The following is a 21,022-nucleotide window of genomic DNA, read 5'->3' as shown; positions in this document are numbered from 1 at the left end:
TGCACGGGTGTGTAACACCACATGAAATACACATAAAATACACACACATAAAATACACACATAAAATACACACACATAAAATACACACAGAGCCCTGCACGGTGTGTAACACCACATGAAATACACATAAAATACACACATAAAATACACACATAAAATACACACACACATAAAACACACACAGGGTGTGTGACACACACATAAAACACACACAGAGCCCTACACGTGGTGTGTAACACACACATAAAATACACACAGGGTGTGTAACACACACATAAAACACACACAAAACACACACATGGTGTGTAACACACACATAAAATACACACAGAACTGTGCACAGGGTGTGTAACACACACATAAAACATACACAGAGCTGTGCACGGGGTGTGTGACACACTCATAAAATACACACAAAACACACACATGGTGTGTAACACACACATAAAACACACAGAACCCTGCACAGGGTGTGTGACACACACATAAAACACACACAAAACACACACATGGTGTGTAACACACACATAAAACACACACAGAACCCTGCACAGGGTGTGTGACACACACATAAAACACACAGAGCTGTGCACGGGGTGTGTGACACACACATAAAACATACACAGAGCTGTGCACAGGGTGTGTAACACACACATAAAATACACACACACACAAAACACACACAGGGTGTGTAACACACACATAAAACACACAGAACCCTGCACGGGGTGTGTGACACACTCATAAAATACACACAGAGCTGTGCACGGGGTGTGTGACACACACATAAAACACACAGAACCCTGCACGGGGTGTGTGACACACACATAAAACACACACAAAACACACACATGGTGTGTAACACACACATAAAATACACACAGAACTGTGCACAGGGTGTGTAACACACACATAAAACACACAGAGCTGTGCACGGGGTGTGTAACACACACATAAAACACACACAGAACCCTGCACGGGGTGTGTGACACACTCATAAAATACACACAGAGCTGTGCACGGGGTGTGTGACACACACATAAAACACACAGAGCTGTGCACGGGGTGTGTGACACACACATAAAATACACACAGAGCTGTGCACAGGGTGTGTAACACACACATAAAATACACACAGAGCTGTGCACGGGGTGTGTGACACACACATAAAACACACACAGAGCTGTGCACGGGGTGTGTGACACACTCATTCGACACCCAGAGAACCCCCCCCCACACACCCCCCCCGCCCCACACCCCCTGCCAGCCCCACACTTTCTCCCCTCACCCCCCACATCCCCCAGCCCCCCGAACCCCACGTTACCATCAGCCAGGTGTTGAGGGACCACGCCAGAATTTTGGTGTGGGGTGGGGGGGGAGGGAAGGGGGTTAGGGAACACTCCCAAATTTGGGGAACAAGCCCAAATTTAAGGGGGGGCCCCTCGGGAAGCGCAGCCCCAGGGATGAGGCGGCCGAGTGGCAGCGCCGCCGCCGCCGCCGCCTTTTTATAGGGCCGGGCAGGTGATGTGCACACACCTGGAAACTCCAGCTCCAGGTTCCTTCCTCCTCCCCGCGGGCCGGCACTTCCTTCTGCACTCCACGTGTGCCAGCCGGGAGTACGGGCGCCTCCGAGCTCCAGAATCCCGGGAGGGAGGTGGGAAGGGGTGTCCCGGTGACACGGGGACGGGCATCCCCCTGGCCCTGCCCCGTTGCGTCACCATCGCATTCCCGGGCAGAAATCCCAAATTGGGCAACCCCCGGGAAGGGCTCAAGGGCTGCCATCACCACTCCAGGATGGCCCAGTGGCTTCCAGCAGCACCAGTGGGATACTGGTTTTACGCTGGGAACAAGGAGCAGGGCTGGAGGATGGGGAATCCCAGGGACCCCAAAAATTGTTCTCTGAATGAGAGGGGTCTGGCAGATGATGCCCCCCACTTTCACTTCACACCAGTAGGATACTGGTTCCATACTGGGAACAAGGAGCCTGGGAAACCCATTGGGATCAACACTGCTCCCTAAATTAGGGGCATTTATCAGAGGGAGCCCCTGATGCCAGGCAGGGCAGGGCCCCCCAGTCACACACCAGTGGGGCACTGGTTTCACACTGGGTGCTCCCCCAGGAAACAGAGCAGCTTTTCCAGCTCCACGGAGCTGCTCCTGCCCCCAAAACCCCCAAAGTGAGGGGTACAAACCCCCCCCCCCCCAAAGGCAAGGGAGATGCAGAGAAGCGCAGGAAAATTGGTTATCAAAATATTTTATTTCAGGGAGATCCCTCCAAAAAAAAAAAAAAAAAAAAAAAAAAAAAAAAAAAAAAAAAAAAGAAAAAAAGAAAAAAAAGAAAGAAACCAAAACAAAACCAAACAAAAAAAAAAGAAAAAAAAAAAAAAGGAAAAACCAAAGGAAGAAGGACCCTCCTGGCAGACAGACACGCCCACAACACCTGCAGGGCTCCTGGGCAATCAACTGAACCGATGCCCTGCTCCAAAGAAACGCCAGGGCACTCCCGAGGGGACTGAGGCAGGAATATATATATTTTTTTTTCCTGGGGGAGGAGGGGTGCTGCCAGCAGTTCACAGCAGTTTTCGGCTCTCTCGGCACACGGGACTAGAACTGCATTGCTGAAGACACTCAACACACAGCAGGGCTAACTAGGAGAATACAACTCGAGGCTAGCAAAGAGGAGAGGGGACACAGGAGAGGCGGGAGCATCCCACGGGGCTGGAGTCCTCTGTGCAGAATTTACAGGGCCCCGGAGCCCTCCCGGAGCCGTTCGTCGCGGGCTTTTCCCGGCCGGACAAAAACTTCCTTAATTTTCTTTGTGTGTGTGTGTGTGTGGGTTTGGTTGTTTGTTTGTTTGTTTTTTTCCTTAAAAAGAACCGCGGCCAAAATGAAGACGAGGAACTGCAAAATCCCAAAGCGGCCGCTTTTTCCCCCCACTATTTATAAAAACATCCACAGTCACTAGGGGGCACGGCCCACTATACTTTTCCCGGGATTTTGGCCCGTTTGCGGGCGATGGCGTCTTCCACCGCCTTGAGCTGCTTCAGGAGCTCCTCCCGCCGGGACAGGGTGCTGGATTTGCTGCCCTTGGCAGCCGCAGGGCCCGGCTCCGAGCCCTTGCCCGGCACGCTCGTGACTTTGCTGGAGCTCTTGGACTGAGGGGACAGCTGGCGTTTCCTGCAGGGAGAGAGGGAGGCGGCAGTGAGAGGAGTTGGGAACGGCCCAGAGGCTCCGAGGGAATCCCAAAAGTGCGCTGAGCCCCGCTGGCCACGCTGAAATCATGGGTTTTAAGGTTCTTACACAAATTCCATCTCTTTCCTCTTTTCACTACCACGGGTTGATCCAGCCTGGCCTTGGGCACTGCCAGGGATCCAGGGGCAGCCACAGCTGCTCTGGGCATCCTGTGCCAGGGTCTCCCCACCCTCACAGGGAAGGATTTCTCCCTAATTTCTGAACTAAAATATCAGAAGTGCCACATGTAACACATGGCTCGCTCTAGGAGCAGGTGGGAGAAAAGAGGTTGGGAGACAGGAGTAGGCCTTGGGTTAAAAACTGGCTTAAACAGTAAAAAACCAGCCATTCCATAGGGATTCCCAGGATTAAACTCAGTGCCAGCTCGTGGCTGCACTGAGCAGCTCCCTGTGAGACCCAGAGGGGAGAGCAGCCCTGGAGCATCCCCTCAATCCCAAATCCTTCAGCCCCTTCCCTGTGATGTTTGCCCCCAGAGATCCTTGGAGAGGATCCACAACCCTCGAGCCCCCAGGGCCACACATCCAGTCCTGCACTGGGATATTCCCAATGCTGCAGCAGGCACAGCCTGCCAGGAGTTTGGCTGAGCTGGTCACCTGGCACCTGCATGGGAAGGTGCCAGGGCTGTCACTGCTCTGTCCCAAGCAGGGGACACATCTGAATATGCCACAGCAGCAAGGGGAGCAGCTGAGGGTGTGCCAGGCTGGGAAAAGGGGAATCAGGCACTGGAACCAGGTGCCAGGAGGAGCTGGGGCAGGGGGGGAAGGGGTTGCACTCTGGTGCTCATTAACACCGTGCTAACGAGCTGCAGAGGCACTGCCTGAGCTCACTCCTGACCCACTTGGCTCCTGGCACTCCTGCTCTTCTCTCCCAGCTGGAATGGCCCAGCTGGAGGCTCTGCACGAAGCCCTGGCACCCCTGGCACCTGCCCAGGCAGCTCCGCGTCCTTCCTCGTGCTGCGCTCCATGGCAACTGGAACTGCCAGCCTGGGAGAGCCTGGGAGAGCCTGGGAGAGAGCCTGGAGCAGGGCTGGAGCAGGGCTGGAGCAGGGCTGGAGCAGGGCTGGAGCCCCTGCAGGAGTGTGGGGCCCAGCAGAAGCAGCAGCACTCACCTGTCTGCCTGTGCAGGGGAAGGTTTTGGGTTCTGGCCCCGCTGCCGCTCCTGTTTGGGGGACGAGAGTCTCCCGGTCGCCTTCCTATCACGAGAGCCTGGCAGGAGAGCAAAAGGACATTCCTTCATTTTCCTGCTTGGCACCAAGGCACAGGCCACCCCCTGCCTGCACTCACTGACCACATCGTGCCAAAAAAAAAAGCCAAGTCCAGCAGCAGCTGGAAAAGCCTCACTGCATGCCCCCCGCACCTCTGAGAGAAGCCAGGCAGGGCTGTGCCCCACAGTCACCTCCCAGCAGCTCTTCTTCACCCTCCAGCTGCTGGAATAAGGCTCTTCCACGGCATTTGGTGCCTGCAGAGCTGCTGGCTCTGCCCTGGCGGGTCACAGGGTGCACTGGCTGCAGCAGTGACAGGTGAGGGCAGCTCTGCCGCCTCCGGAGCCAGCGGGGCCTCCCCCGAGGCAGCAGCACCCCCCTGTTTGTTCAGCACGGCTCAGCTGCCAGGCCCTGCCCCAACAGAGCTGCCCTGGCCCACTCAGATGCTGGGGAGCAGCTGGGTTATCCCAGGAACAGGGAGGGAATTCCACCTGGCAGGCAGCCTGTGGAGCTGCTGCCCTGCACTGACCTCAGCTGACCTCGTGGCAGCAGCCCCTGCGTGTGCCAGGGCATCCCTCTGCTCCTGAGGATGGAGCTGGGACAGCCTCAGCCCACAGGTGCAGGTCACAGAGCAGGTGACACACTCGGCCACCACCAGTTTGGTGCTGGGATGCCGAGGGGCTCAGTCCCAACTCAGCCAAGGGCACCTTTGCCATTGGATTTGGGGCTCCGTGCCTCAGACTCCCCATCCCTGGAAGTGCTCAAGGCCAGGCTGGATGGGGCTTGGAGCAACCTGGGGTACTGGAAGGTGTCCCTGCTCTTTGGTCCCTTCCAGCCCAAACCAATCTGTGCTTCTGTGATTTGCTACGGCTCAAAAACTGCTTTTTAACAAAAAGCAGAAGATGACATCAAGGTCCCTCTAGAAAGTGTGCTGGCCTGGCCCTGTCACTCGTGTGTGAACCAGACCCTGGTGAACTTCAACCCCGGGCAGTCCCTTGCAGGCTGCCCTTGCAGGAGGTGAACCTTGCAGGTTATTAGCACAGACCTGCTGCTGGCTGGCACCCAGAGTCAACAAGATCCACCTACGGCTGAGCCACCAGGGAAAACAACATCACGTGGCAGCTCCGACGTCACCAGCAGCCACCTCTGGCTGCCAACTCCCCCCACACCCCCTCTGCCTCTGGGCAGCCACGGCCAAGGCTGGAGGGTGGCACTGAGGTCCCTGCCTGTGGCTGCCAGCTCGGTTTCCCGAGCTGTTCCTGCTGCTGGGGAGGACTGAGGCCCAGGAGAACACTTGGAAAGGCCAGGTCTTTCTAAACATCCAGGGCAGTTGTGTCACCCAGAGGTGGGGCAACCAGCTCGTGTCCCAGGCTGGCTGATGCAGGCAGGCACTGATTGCATCCCTCCCTCCAGCCCAGCCTTTCGAAGCACCAGCCTGGCAGGCAGGGACAGCTGCCCCGGGAAAACTCCAGGATGCACTAAAGGAAACTCCTGTGACTCAGAATCCTGGAGTGGCTGAGGTTTGGAAATGATCTTCAGGATCATCCAATCCAAGCTTTAGCCCAGCACCACCTGTCCCCAAGTACCACATCCTCACGTTTTTGGAACACTTACAGGGATGGGGAATCCCTACCTGACAATCTGTTCCTTTCTGGGAAAAAAATATTTCCTGATTTCCAACCTAAACCTCTTTTCCACAGCCACATCCGAGGGCAGCAGCAGCGAGCAGGAGGCCCTGGGGTGGATGTGGAGGTGAGAACTCCGTGTCTTCAAAGCCAAGGGGTGTTTTTTTTGGACAAGACTTACAGGGACACAGTGGAGTCACAATATGCCCCTGGGACAGTGTGGCAAGGCTGGCACTGGCCTGCCCAGGGCCTCAGCTCTGCTGTGTTTCTGCAGCAGGATGGTGGCAATCCCACTCTGAGGTTTTGGGATGAGTGCAAAGGCTCTTTCCAGCTGTTGGAAAGCAGGAGCCCGGGCTGGAGGATGCCTCACCTCTGTCAGGTGACAGGTTGGCCCGTTTGGCTGGAGGAGAGGTTGGCCTCTCTTTGTCTGCTGGCTCGTACCTCTTCCTGCTTCCTTTGTCAGCTGCCTGCAATGGAATTAAAACAATGGAGCTGAGCAGCCACTTCCCTCTGGAGAGGGAAAGAGGCACAGCCATTCCCTGGGATGTGCTGCCTGCCTCCTGCAAACACCTTTCTCAATAAACTCTGCACACACCAGGCCCAGCCATCCCTGAATCCACCTAATTCCCAACCACCAGGAGCCAACAGCAACACCCCCCTGCACTGGGGTTGAGGCTGTACTAATGTCAGAATAGGAACAGGAAAAGAGCAGCTTGCTGGGATGTTTTTTTTCCCGGCAGCACCAAGGATAGCAGATGTGAGGGAGGCATGTGGAGCCGTGCCTTTTCCAGGCTGTCATGTGTCACTGCACACTCCTCCCTCCGGAGCAGCTTCCTGCCTCTGATAAAGCCTCCTCACGTCAGAGCACAGGGAAGTAGAGAAATCTGCAGCCTCAGACTGCGCCGGGGAATTTGGGCTGGCAGAGCAAAATATCAAAAACAGGAACCTGCCCACGTGATGGGGCCAACACCCTGCCCCAGCAGCAAACCCCACGAGGCTCAACTCCCCCACACACGCTGCGGGTTGGGATCTGCGCCGAGGGCTCCAAACCGGGGCAGCGGGATCAGCGGGGAGGGGAAGAGCCAGGTGGGCACCCCAGGGGCTCACCTGCCCCTTTCTCCCTCTGGACTCTGTGCCTGGCTGTTCCCAGCCCGCTCTGGCGTGGCTCAGGGAGCGCTCCCAGAGCATCTCCCAGGGGAAAGGCCCCGGCACATGCGGGACCTTCGAGCAAGCGGGGAAGAGCCTGGAAGCTGCAGCAGGAATGTGCCCCAGGGAAGCCGCCAACACAGTCCCAAAGTGAAGCCACCACAGGGTGTGTGCTGCCAGACTGGTTCTGTGTGCTGCCCTCCAAGCCAGCCCCAGACCTTCCTGGCTGAGCTCATCCCAACAGTGCCGAGCCTGGAGCTCCCCTCCTGACCAGATCCATCCCCCTCCTGCCTGGATCCATCCCCCTCCTGACCGGATCCATCCCCCTCCTGACCGGATCCGTCCCCCTCCAGCCCGGATCCATCCCCCTCAGGCCCCCAGGAGCAGGCAATCCCAGCCACCAGGGATTCCCACCTTGTTCAGGAGGGTCAGTTTGATCTCCTTGTGCCCGCTGAAGCTGCCCTGCTGCGCCTGCGGGGCCGAGGGCTGCTGGCCCTGGGGCAGCTGCTGGGATTTGCTTCCCGGGGTGGGCTTGGCTGATTTCAGGAGCTGAGCAGGCACATCCCGTTTCCTCTTCTCCTCTTTAGCACTGTCTTCTTTTTTTGACTTTCCTGTTGAAAGCAGAGAGCACAAGTGGTCACTTGGGAATGATTCTTGTTGCCTGCTCTCCCTCTGGGCAAGAGGATGCTGCTGCAGGGATGGGAAAAGCCCACAGCACTTAACTCAACTCGTGGACACGAGGTTAAGGGATTCAGGAAACCAGCAGTGCCACAGAGAGCAACAGAAAAGACAAAGAACAAAAGGCTTTTGCCACAGGCTCTGCCACGGTCTGGAACGAGCAGAGGACGAGCAAAGTGATACTGGAGTTGTCCAGATTTACATCACCTTCCAAGGGTGAAGGAGAACGGGGTGAGGGAGAGGCAGGACAAGGGATGAGACAACCAGAGGCACAGGGACGGAAGGATGTGGATGCAGATTTTCTCCACAGCCTCCCTTCTCCACAGGACCTCTGCTCCTGTGCCACCTCTGCTCAAGGATTTTCCTGGAGCCCAGAGGGAAGGATCTCTGCTCCTCCCTTCTTCTCCAAAGACTCCCTAGGGGGAATACAAGCCCAGCAAAGCAGGTGCCTGTACCTTTCTTCTGCTGGGCCGGGGTGGGGGAGCGGGAGCTGGCCGAGGACACGGGGCTGGCCAGGTCTGCGTACATGTCCTCGGAGTCGGCGCTGCGCACGGAGCTGCTGCTGGACGAGGCACTGGACACGGAGGAGACACTGCTCACGCTCAGGGACCTGCCAAGAACCCAACAGCTCATCACACCCAGGAAGGCAACGAGGCCTTTTTGCATTTCCCTGTGTGGCTCGACAGGGAATGGCACGCAAAGGCCATTCCTTTGTGTCCTGGGGTGCTGCTGGTATGAAAAATCCCAAAGCTGTCGGGTGCAGGCCTAGAAAGCAATGGTTATTTATAGCCAGGATTAAGGCAATGTGTAAACAGGTCACTGTTTGTCCAGGAAAACAGGGAGTGAAAGCAGGGAGTGCACACTGGCACATCCAGGTCAGTGTCACAGCTCAGGGCAAGGGTTCCCTGGCAGGGTTTCTGCTGCCAGCACACATCCCCTGTCACGACTGATAACGACAGGGAGATGCCCCCAAGATGGAAATCTCCTAGCAGGGCCTATCCCAGGAAGTGTTAAAGCCAGGCTGGACAGGGCTGGAACAACCTGGTCTAGTGGAAAGTGGCAGAGAGTTGGACTGGATGAGCTTTAAGCTCCTCTCCAAGCCAAACCATCCCACTCCATGAATATTCAGGGAGCCTCTCCAGCCTGCTCTGACCACACCAACCTGCTCTGCCAGCAAGGCCCAGGCTCCCTGGCTGCAAGCTGCATTGGGATGACTGAAGGGGCTGTGGCTGCTTCAGCACAGACCAACCCTCTGCAGCCTCTACCCCTGGCACCAGGAGTTCTGAGAGGTCTCATGGATTGCTCCAACGGTGCCAGGATGAGCCAGGAACTCCTCCAGGCCAGCAGGCTGGCCCAGCAAAGCTGGTGTGGGCACAGAGTGCATTTCCCACGTCTCCCCCTTTCCACAGGAGCAGCACAGGCAGCCCCAGCGTGCTCACAGTTCCCATCCATGCCCTGGTGCTCTCTGAAGCTCTTGCATCACCCCAGGCTGAGCTGATGAATGTGACAAGCACGGAGTAAACAAGCCGGGATTTCCGTAAAATAACGCGGATGTGGAACCTCGGAGTTCCACACAGGTCACAGATGAGAATTTGCAGCTGCTCAGAGCCAAATCCTGCTCCAGCCACTGGTTTTACACCACAGGACTACTCTTACCCCCATGTGCCAGGGAAGTTTTAGGTTTCAAAGCTCTGCCTGTGAGGATTCAGGAAATCCTCTGTGTGAAGAGATGAAAAAAAACCTGAAGGAATGACTCGAGAGTGGTTTGTTTTTCTTTGCTGGAAGGAGTTTGTTGTTTACACATCCCACAGACCAACAGTCTTGGAACTGTTCACTTGGGGCTAAACACAAAGGAACTGAACCTGCAACTTTGCCAACAAAGGGAAAATATCATTAGCTGGGCCGTTTAGGGATTTTCTGACCTACCTTTCTTGACAGGCCAAGCATCTTCCCTAAGGACACACAGGAACAGAGGTAGGAGAGGCTCAGGAGAGCCAAGCTCTGTAGCCTGAAACTGTTCATTTGTAGTTTAATTAGGATGTGGGATCACCCTGGCCAGAAGGAATTGTTCTGGTCACCATTTAGGTTAAATGGGTACTTGGACACACGGGACAGGATTATTTCCTTGAACAAACCACAAGGGAAATATCAGGGAATCGTGGAATGGTTTGGGCTGGAAGGTACCTTAAAGATCATCCAGTTCCAAGCTCAACACCTCCCAAAAGAGCAGGTTGATCCAAGTCCTGTCCAAATTGGCCTTGGACACTTCCAGGGATGGGGCAGCCACAGCTTCTCTGGGCAACTTTTGCCAGGGCCTCCCCACCCTCACAGGGAAGCATTTTTCCCAAATATCCCGTTGAAATATCCCCTCTATCAGTTTAAGGCCATTATATCTTGTTCTGTCACCCCATGCCCTCTCCATTACTGTATTCCCATCACAATTCAGGACTTGGGATCTGTACCACAAACCCAACTTTGTCCCACCCCCAGGCTCCTGCAGCTGGTGCTGCTGGAGCTACAGAGAGCTTCCACTGCAGGAAACCAAACCTGTGAACAACAGCCACAATCTCTGCTGTTAAATAAAGGCCACGAAGGCTCAGGGCTGTACCTGGATTTCCTTGAGCCAGAGGGAGAGTGGGAGACTGAGGCAGAGGATGATCTGGAATGAGATCTGGAGAGAGACCGGGACAAGGACCTCGATCGGGAGCTGGACCCGCTGTAGCTGCTGGCACTGCCACTGATGCTGCCACTGATGGTCCTCCTGCAAGGCAGCAAACACCCCTCCCAGAATGAGAATTGTAATGGCAAAGAGACTGGGGGGGACCCCAAGAGAGAACCAGCTCAGCACCCTCTGACTGACGGCCAGCCCTCCCTGAGGGGTGATCGGCCCCCCTCCACCACCTCGCCCAGTTTATGTGCTGGGAATGATGCTCTGTGGTGGGGAGCATCCCTGGGAATGATGCTCTGTGGTGGGGAGTATCCCTGGGAATGGTGTTCTGTGGTGGGCAGCATCCTTGTGGTCAGTGTGGGTCAGCTGCTGACCCTCCACCACGTCAGATCTGTGTGGCACCAAACAGATCCCGCACGTTCCTTTTTCCTCACTCTGCCACCTCCACGAGCAGCAGCTCTCAAAAATGCCTTTTCCCCCACTCCCACCCCGATTTTGCCACATTTCCTGTGTTCCACCCACTCCATCCTCCCCCCAGCCTCCACAGGCAGGAGCCACCCATGGCAGATCAGGACCATCCCAGCCCAGCTCTCTTCCCCTTCTCTCCCTGCCCCAGGAGATGGATTTCTCCCCGAACACTGACACTCCGGGGATTTGCTGGATCTTCCAGGAGAAAGAAACCTGGGATTTTCTGGATCTCCCATGAGATCAAGCATCACTCCACCCCCCATATCTCTCACCTCCTGGGTGGAGTCCTTGTCTGACGTTCCTTCCTCCTTGCTTCCCGATTATCCCCTGCCTTGGCTGGCTCCGGGGCTGCTGCTGTAATTTTTGTGAGTGGCTGAGGGACTGGCAGGGCAGTGAGTTTCTTCACAGATTTCTCCCTGGAAAAACGACAATTTTCAGGTGTGTGATCCCAGGGGGTGGGCACAGAGCACAGACATCCTCAGAAATGATGTGCTCTGTTTTGTTGCTGTTTAATATTCTAGAGATTATGGAATCCTGGGATGGTTTGGGCTAGAAGGGACCTTAAAAATCATCCCACTCCACTCCATTCCATGTGACACCTTCCACTATCCCAGGTTAACTCCAAACCCCATCCAACCCGGCCCTGATGTGATTCCTGAAGCTACAAACTCTTGGCTGTTTCACTAGAACACAAACACCACGGATTTCCCTAAAGGGATTTGTTCCTCACATGCTCAATCAATTCATCTTTTCAGAGACAAATTACTGTACAACAGCCAATTTTGGAGATATTTGACTTGTAAATTAACTCCTGAAGCAGACTGGGTTGAAATGTTGTTTCTCATCCATTTAATTCCATCATTTTTATCCCAGACACTTACACCTGCTTAAAATCTGCCAGACAAGCTTCAGGATGAAATGAGCACAGTTAATGCAAAAATTCTCTCTTTAACTCCAGCACACAGATCAGGAGGGTGCAGGACAGCTTGTGTGTGTGCCTGGATCTGTCCCTTGGCTTGTGTTCCCTGTGGAAAACTGGGTGGGAGCACCACTGGGTTATCCAACACCCACTGCAGGAGATGGGAATGGCTCTGGCTCCTCAGGGCTGCCCCGTTCAGGGCTCAAAGCTCTGCTCTGACAGCTGGACACTGCTCCAAGTAGGGATCCTGGAGTGCTTTGGGGTGGAAACACCTTGAAAATCATATTCCACCCCCCCTGCCATGGCAGGGACACCTTCCACTAGCCCAGGGTGCTCCAAGCCCCATCCAAGCTGGCCTTGGGCACTGCCAGGGATCCAGGGGCAGCCACAGCTGCTCTGGGCACCTGTGCCAGGGCCTGCCCACCCTCACAGGGAAGGATTTCTCCCTGATATCCCATCTAACCCTTTCCTCTGGCAGTGGGAAGCCATTCCCTGTGTCCTGTCCCTCCAGGCCCTTGTCCACAGGTCCCTCAGGCCCTGGAGCATCCCAGCACTGATTTCACAGCCAGCAGCTGGGGAGGAGGTGCTGCCTGCACACACACACTGCTGATTCCTCCTCCCGTGCTCAGTACCTGCAGTTATCCCCTGCAGAACACAGGATTAAGCCCATGGCACGTTTCCAGTGGCAATAACCCCTGTGCTGGGACAAGCTGCCCTGGTGTCACCAAAGCAGCGCTGCCAGGAGCACTGGGAGGGAGCAGAGAACCTCGGAGGGCTGAGCCCCACGTGGAGGGGGAAAAACCCCAAAAGGCAGGCTAACAAGGGACAAGAATTGTGGCAAAGGGGATTGTCCTAAATTCTGGAGAATTCAGGGGGATTCCCATGGTGTCATTTATTTGCAGGTCAGCTTAGAAGAGGTGACATCACTGCGGTGTTGTGTCACCCTCCAACCTCCCCGTAATTTGCCACTGCAGGGTTTGTGAAATAGCAATTTCAGGAATTTAAAAGAGCAGCAGCGCTGTCAGAATGTGCCAAACCCAGCTGCAGGCAGCTCCAGTCCTGTTTTCATCTGTCTCCAGTGTGAAAAGTTGATGAGGCTGAACCATTTCTTTATTCTGAGGCTGTGGATTAACCAAAGCCACAGGAGAGGAAGGAACTTAAAACTTACCCACAATATCTATTATGTATATTTAGATTATACAAATATATCTGCACATACAGAATGCTCCAGCAGTAAATCATGTGTTTAAACACTTGTATACAGGTAATATTTAAGGATACTTGTACAGTTTAACTTGGATTTAATAAGTAAAAGTGACATTATTTAATTAAATCCGCCAAGCTAAAAACTCTTCAATAAAGGTTGTATTTGGCATCTTTAATTTCTTTCTTAAACTCAATCAGGTTTAGAATCCCAGAATGGTTTGGATGGGAAGGGACCTCAAAGATCCTGCTCCACCCCCTGCCATGGGACACCTCCCACTATCCCAGGCTGCTCCAAGCCCTGTCCAACCTTGGACACTTCCAGGGATCCAGGGCCTCCCCAATATTCCATCTACTCCTGCATTCCTTCAGCTCAAGGCCCCTGAAGGTCAGAAGGGCTTGTGTGGACTCTCATCCAGAGAAATTTGGATCCTTACCCTTTCCCAGGAGGTGGCAATAATTCCCCTTTAGCCTTGGCCAGTGGCTTGTGAGGAGATGGTGTTGGAGAAGGAGAGGGAGAAGATGAGAAGGACCTTGACCTGGAAAGGAAGGGGACATCACTCAGCTCTGGGATTGCAGGAGCTTTTCCTGGCTCTCAGGGCATTCAGCCACCACTCCCCCCTCCCCAGGAACCTGCCCTGAGCTTCTCCTGGTTTTATATTACATCTCTGTGCAACAAAACCTAACTTCTGCCACCAGACAGCGGGAAAAGTAGGAAACAGAAGGAAAAATAGGAGCAGCTAGAAGAGAGGCACTCCAGGTATTCCACAGCAATACCTGAAGCTGTCTCCATCCTCTCTATTCTCTCCTTAGGGAGAATACACAAGAAAATAAGCAGGATTTTGAGGTTTATGCTCATCACTTGTAACTCCCAGAGCAGTTCATCCTTTAAACAGAAACAAAACCAAAAGAAACTCAGGAGAAAGACAAAAAATACAGCTAAAGCTAATATGGACCTGTAATTTCTGCAGCACAAGAAGCAGCATTAAGTGGAGCACCCCAAAGGTGACAATCAAGGGCAGGAGCTGTTTCCTGAGCCCCTGAGCACTGTTGGGGTGATTCACCCCAGTGCCAAGACTGGAAGTGCCTTTGTTGCACCCTCAGCAGCCTGACTCCTGTGTGCCAGCTCCTCTGGGGACAGCTGGGCACGGGGTGTTCCTCACTCTGTCACCTGGGGGAGAGGCAGCCAAAGGTGTCACCCACACGGGCACTGTCCTGCCTGGAGCATGGATGGATGGAGAAGCTCATTCTGCTTCCCAGATGGAATCAGCTCCCAGCTGAGCTTTTCCTAGGAGAAATCAGTCTCCAGAAGTGACAGAGTGTTCTGCCATCAGCTGTGGGATCTGCTCTGGGTTCCTGTGTGGCTTCAGCTCCTATCCAAGGAGCCAGTTCTCCTACTATGGATATTCCAGACTTGGGAAACTGTCTGCAGGGGCAAGGAAGTTGCAGAGGAATAAATCTTAATCAGCATGGGACACTGGATTGCTACTTTGAAGTGTCAGGACTATCACAAGACACAACTGCTTTAATAAAGAAACGGGATTTGCCTCTTGAAATAGAAGTCCCAGTGCCACAGAAAAGACACGCTGCTGAACTTCTTCCAATCAGAAAATGCAAATGATGGGAATGTTAATCCACCACAGGCATGGGAAAGAGCCCAGCCACAACAGCACTGCACCCGTGGGTGAGAGCACTGGGGAGAGGAGGGGGTGGCTGACAGATCAACCACAGCCTCCCTCGCTCAGCGAAGGGCTTGGAACGGCTCGTTTTAACAGAGCAAAAAGGAACTGTCAGGAAGCATTTGGAAACCATCCCACCACTGGTCCCCAGTCCCAGGAGCCACTACCTGGACCTGCTGCCTGAGAAAGAGCTGTGCCTGGAGGAGCGACTGGAGTAGGAGCTGTAGGAGGAGGACCTGGAGCGCGAGCGGGAGGAGCCGGACCCAGAGTAGGTGGATGAACGAGAAGAGGACCTGCAAGAGAAATATTAAAACTCAGAGCTTCCTGAAAAGAAATGTTAAAATTCAGAGCTTCCTGAAAAACCCCCATGGTTTTGTTTCCAAAGATGTTCTGCTCCAAACCCCACCTGCCTTCCTCTCATGGAACTGTCAGGATTTACAGCCTCTCCTCAAATCCCCTTTTTCTTTTAGGGAGGATCCTGTTGTTGCTACTCTCTTTGCACCCTTAAATAAGCCTCCCTTCCTTTAATTACTGATGTTCCATCCTTTCTGGGAACTGCTTCCACATATTTTGTGCCTTTTCACTGGACAATCCCCTGACAGATCACCTGACTGGGTGCAGTGATCCCAGCAGGAAAATCTGCTTCAGGAGGGCTCTGCCTTTTAGATGTCTATCTCCAATGTAACGTGTTCCTCATTCCTCCTTGGATACTTTCCCCCTCTTTCAGGAGCTTCAAGCATTTAAAGGAAATGGATCCAGTTTGTGCCTCCAGGCTCTCAGATTCAGGGAGTTTTTTTTCTGAAAGATGGTTTTTATCTTATTTTACACCATTGGTTTCCAAGCCCCATTCCAGCCCTCCAAGGCTCTGTCAAACCTCCACAATCCCAGTTCTCCCAGTAGCATCAACCTGCTCTTACTGGAGTGAGCTCAACTCCTCCCTCCATCCATCCCAGAATGACCAGGACCTAATTTTTACAGTTCTTGCTGCTCCTTTGAGATCAGTTTTCATCTAGGTGAGCTGCTATCATGCAGACTGCATCCAGCTCCAATTCACTGGAAAAGTGGCTTTTCCAAGGATTTGCCTTTCCCTGATCTCCACCACTCACAGCACAGCTCCCACAGCTCCCTGCCTGCTTTGGCTCCCATCTCACCACGTGTCCATGGGTGCTCCTGAGCAGCAAGTCTTGAACTGCTTTCCCAAACATCAAACCATGGAATGGTTTGGTTTGGATGGCACCTTAAGGATCATCCAGTTCCACTGGGCAGGGACACCTCCCACTATCCCTGGCATGGAGAAGCCACAACCTCTCTGGACAACCTGTTCCAATCACCTCAACGCCTTCCCTGGCCACGTGTGGGAATCAGAAAAACAGAAACTTCTACAGACACTGAAGGGTTTGATCTGCAGCCTTGGAAGAAGCTTGGATTGATGTAAAATTACAGCACACAGACATTAAGCAGAAAAATCATAAACTTGTATTTCTATAGTTGTAAGTAAGAATATGCCTTAAGTAAGTGAGAAACTGTACTGGTGAGATGGTGAAGGGTTATAATGTGAGGGCGTGGCTGTATGGAATAAGTTAAGAGTTTAGAAGTTATAATAGAAGTTATATAGTTATAATAGAAAATATAATAGAATATATAGTAGAATATATAATAGAATATATAGTTATAATAGAATATGTATTGACATGAGTTAGAAGCCTGTTAGATAAAAGTATCCTCAGTGCAGCAGAAGTAATGTGATAGGTCAGAAAAGCAAAATAAACCCTGTGACAACTGTCTGCTGGGTTAGAAAGTTCTGTATTGCCTTGTAATGAAGAAACTTGTGACTACTCTTGAGCTATGGCTGACTGCTTGCTCCTCTAAAATCTCACGGCCTCTGAGATTGATGTTTATCTGAGCAATAAATGGTTCTTAGCTTGAAAATAGTCCCACCCCTTCATTTCTAGCAGCAACAGTGACAGCCACGAGGGAGCCCCATCCCATTCCAGGACACGCTCCCAGGCTCTCCCCCTTGCTGCCTTGTGAAGGCTGACCTAGAACAGAGACTAAAGAATAAAATAAGGATTTATTAAGAGGCTTCAGTAGATCTACCTTGGGCAGCACAACCCAAAATGGCCACAAAAGTGGACAACCAGTCACGGGGCCTCTCACTTTTATAACTTCTGCTCCATTTGCATACTGGAGCTAATTGTCCAGTTATAGCTTTAGATTATGAAGTCCCATCCTGCTGGAGTCTTCCCCCAGATTGGGGTGACTCCGGGTGGTGGTAAAGTCTCTCCTCCAACCCGTGCCTTCAAAGAAAGACTCAGCAGTCTTCAGTCGTCTGGTCTCAAGGCAGTTTATTGTGTGTTGTCTCAAGGCACACAGACTCCCTGACATTCTCCCTGACTCCTTCTCCCTCTGCGTCTCTCTCCGTCTCCCTCTCAAGGGGCTGGTGCCATCTTTTATATCACACATTACCTATTAAATGTTTATAGTTTTTCCCCAATGCCTATCACCTATGTTGAACAGTGGCTTTCTACTCTAAACCAATCTGTGAGTGCCAACACCACCAAGAACATGGGGGATAGGAAGGAGAAAGAAGGAGGACAGGGCACGCCCAAATCCCTCCATCTCAGAACCTCTGCCCCCCATGTACAAAACTCAGACCCCTCTGTACAAGGCCTAAACCCCCCCTGTACAGCACTCAAAAATCCTTCCTTTTACTTTGTGATTACTTCTATTATAATATCTAAACTTTTGTGATTTCTTGTTCTCCCTGCAAAGTTGGTAAATTGTTCCATGGGTCAAACTCAAGACCACAGGGGTTTCTGGCTGCCCGCCAGGGTCTCAGAGGCTTCTGCCCTGGACCTGGAACATCCAAGAGTGTCTGAGGGACACCTTGGGTTCCGACACCATCCTTGTTTTTCTCTCTCCAGCCCACGCTGTCTGTGCTCCTGGCCCCGAGATTTGGATCATTTGTGCTTGGTGCCCAGCTGGAGCCAGAAGAAGGAATTGTTTTGCCTCTTTGCAGAGAGCTGACAGGAAGCCCAGACCCGGGCGCTAAGACACGACACCGCGCGGCGCTGGCCTCACCTGGAGGAGCCGGAGGCGGACGCCGAGGAAGCCGAGGTTTTGCGGCGCCTGCGCGCACGGCTGGGGGACACGGAGACGCCCAGCTTCTTCTTGGGGGACTTGGATCGGCGCCAGGGGTCCTTCCACTCGTCCGCCCGCTTGGACGGGGCGCTGCCCAGCGCCGGGGCCTCCTTGTCCTTCTTTGGTGCCTCGGGCTGGCGGCTGCAAAACAGGCACGGGGTCAGCTGGGCTCGGAAAGGTGGGTGTGTAAGGGGTGGGGGGAAAGCAGCCAGAAATGCTGCTGTAATAATAATATATCATAGTATAATATATATATTATATCGTGTCGCACTAGGACACGAAATAATGTATGCGCGCTCAGATTGAAGGAGTAAAAAGGTAGTAAAAGGAGCCAACTTTATTTTTGACCTTGAAATATATAGAATTCTGAAAGTGGCAGTGGATTGGAGGGTGGAATTGCCACCTGTCCAACCACACTGGTCAAACCAACAGTCCATCAATTGTCTCCTCCCACAAAGAAGAATGCAAAGCAATCATTATTTACGTGAAGAGTGCGTGAGAAACTCCAGGAGAAATACGTAAACTAAAGAAGGCATAGAAAACTTTTAAAAGAACTTTAAAAAGAACAGAACAACAATATATATAAAAAATATATTATTATATATTACATATTATAATATATATTATTATATGTAATATATGATAATATATTATATGTAATATGTATATGATATGTATATGTATATGATAATATACTATATGTAATATATGATAATTATATGTAATATATGATCAAATAAAATATAATATTATTTAATATTATAATACTAATTAATATTATATTGTTTATTATAATAATATAATAATAAAATGACAATATATGAATATATTATATAACATTATATAATAATATAATGATAATATATTCACATTATATGAATACATTAACAATAATAATTAAGAATAATATAATTATTTCTTAATATATTATAATAAATTGTATGAATAAACATACATGGCCATGGAAAAATCCCCAAATTCATGCCTTTGATTGATTGCTTGCAGCTCCTAATCTCCCCTGTGGGATCCCAGCAGCATTTTGGGGTGGTAAAGGTTTAGAAGAACTCTGGGAACCCGGGACAAACCAGTGCTGCACTGCAAACCAACCAAGCCACATTCTGGGAACTCCCTTGTCCCACTGAGCACTCTGCGACCTCCTGGCTGATTCCAGGCTCAGCTCTTGGCCTCCAAGGACTGGACACAAGCAAGAGGGAAGGGAATGGGAAACGTGGTTCTCCCCAGAGAATGGAGAGCTGGAGCAAGCCCAGCCTGGAGCAGTGGAGGAGCCACCAGCAAGCCTGGATGACTCTGAGGTTGCCATCACCAGGACACGCCGTGGGGCTGCCACAGGCCAAGGCACAGTGACCTCCTTCCACCCTTCCAAAGGGAACACTTCCCTCCCCAGCTGGCCACAAACCAGGCTGGTTTACCCTGGTGTTCAAACAGCACCAGAGGTGCCCAGCCAGGCCTGACTCTCCACTTCCTCCCTTCCCTTTTTAGGGCCCTACTTTCATTTCCCCTTTTCTGGTTCTCTGGGCTTCCTTTCTCCTCTCCAACCCTCTGCAAACAATTCAGGGCCAACTTTTCAGCACCTGCACCAGACACTTCCTTAAGTACTCCAGGATGAGTTTCTTGAGGCTGAGATTTTATTACCTCTCTTATCTCTGGGTGATTTAACCTGGAATTAACCTGCACTCAACTCCTCAATTACCTGCTTCTAACCTTCTCCATGGGGTTTTGGGCAGAGTTTGTGAGGGATTGAAGCTTTCTGAAGCCTCTTGCACTCACCAAATTAGCAGGACAATGGTGCACTTACTCCTTTCCTCAAACCAGTGAGTTCCCAGGGAATTTGGGGAAGGAAAGGCCCCTTCCCCGCTGGGTTCAGCCAGTACCACCCCATTACTCACACCACTGAAGCAACCACTCCCCACACAACTTCCTCTACCTTTTTGAGATAAAAAAGCCACCTTCAAGTTTTCTAATAATTCCAGGCACACTTCAACAAACCCCAGGGATAATGAAAGCTCTTGGTCAGGAGCCTGTCCTTTGAAGACTTTACACCTCACAGAAGCCTCATCCCTTCCTTTTTGGCAGAGTTTCCTCATCCCCAGCCCAGGGCTGGGATGTGCTGACCTAAAAATCCAGCATCTGACTCTTTCCTTATCTCTGCTGATGTAAAAACAATTCTACTCTTTGTCCCACAACTCCCTCGGAATATTCAGAGGAAAACCCCTCCTTTCACGTTCACCCCTCCCACCAATCTCACTCCAGCTCCAGCAGAGGAGAATTGGATGCCTCCATCCCACACAGAAGTGCTGAGAGCCCGGGAAGGGAGTCCCAGGCAGGCTCCTGGCTCAGCCTCACTCCCCAGCAGCCCCATTCCATCCTCCCCCTTTCCCAGCACTGCTCCAACACACACTGTTTAACTCAGCACAGGCTATCTGCAGTGCTTTGGTCAAGTTTTCCCAGTTACAGCCACAATTCCATGAGAATTCCACCTTGGAGGAACACCAGTGTGTTACAGCCTGGTAACGTTCAACGGTCCAAGCTGGGCTCAAGGGCTTCTTCCAGCAGATGTTTACAAATCCATTTGGAATTGCCAATTTCACCTCTGGAATATCCTCAAATCAACCGAGTGCAGAGCAAGAAGAAACAGAAGACTGGGAAAAGCCTCCACACCTTGCATGAAGCAGCAGGATAAAGAGCAAGGAAAGGGGGAGAGAAAACCACGTGAGGGTGCTCATGGAAAATGCCCAATATCCTGATCCAATGTCCCTTCCCAGGGGACTGCAGTCCGTGAGCTCTGGGAGATGCAGGGGAAACATTCTGCTGGCACAGGCAGCTTTATCCAGGATAAAACCTCTGGAGAAGTTTCTCCAGAATGACCAATCTGGAAACCAACAGCTCTACCAGGGCAGGTTTGGGTTGGATCTCAGGGAAAGGTTCTTCCCCCAGAGGGTGCTGGCACTGCCCAGGCTCCCCAGGGAATGGGCACAGCCCTGAGGCTGCCAGAGCTCCAGGAGCCTTTGGACAAAGCTCAGG

General features: G+C 52.2%; 1 protein-coding gene across 3 annotated transcripts in view; it reads right to left on the bottom strand.

Annotated features, from left to right (window-relative positions):
• Positions 1-2,510: 2,510 nt before the first annotated feature.
• The window catches only part of ZC3H18 (zinc finger CCCH-type containing 18), a 46,940-nt gene continuing 28,428 nt past the window's right edge, over positions 2,511-21,022 (bottom strand). For all 3 annotated transcript variants that reach the window (XM_053952416.1, XM_053952414.1, XM_053952417.1), the window contains 10 exons: positions 17,921-18,121; positions 15,007-15,132; positions 13,598-13,699; positions 11,311-11,454; positions 10,511-10,663; positions 8,358-8,512; positions 7,639-7,835; positions 6,449-6,545; positions 4,361-4,457; positions 2,511-3,177 (listed from right to left, as the gene is read on the bottom strand). In XM_053952416.1, coding sequence (XP_053808391.1) covers positions 2,979-3,177; positions 4,361-4,457; positions 6,449-6,545; positions 7,639-7,835; positions 8,358-8,512; positions 10,511-10,663; positions 11,311-11,454; positions 13,598-13,699; positions 15,007-15,132; positions 17,921-18,121 — 1,471 coding nt within the window. In that variant the 3' untranslated portion in view covers positions 2,511-2,978. The remainder of the gene's footprint in view (positions 3,178-4,360; positions 4,458-6,448; positions 6,546-7,638; positions 7,836-8,357; positions 8,513-10,510; positions 10,664-11,310; positions 11,455-13,597; positions 13,700-15,006; positions 15,133-17,920; positions 18,122-21,022) is intronic.

This window comes from Vidua chalybeata, chromosome 11 (genome assembly GCF_026979565.1).
Source record: "Vidua chalybeata isolate OUT-0048 chromosome 11, bVidCha1 merged haplotype, whole genome shotgun sequence".
Classification (NCBI taxonomy): domain Eukaryota; kingdom Metazoa; phylum Chordata; class Aves; order Passeriformes; family Viduidae; genus Vidua; species Vidua chalybeata.
Note: the sequence above shows the minus strand (reverse complement) of the source record. Positions and strands in the feature narration are given on the sequence as shown.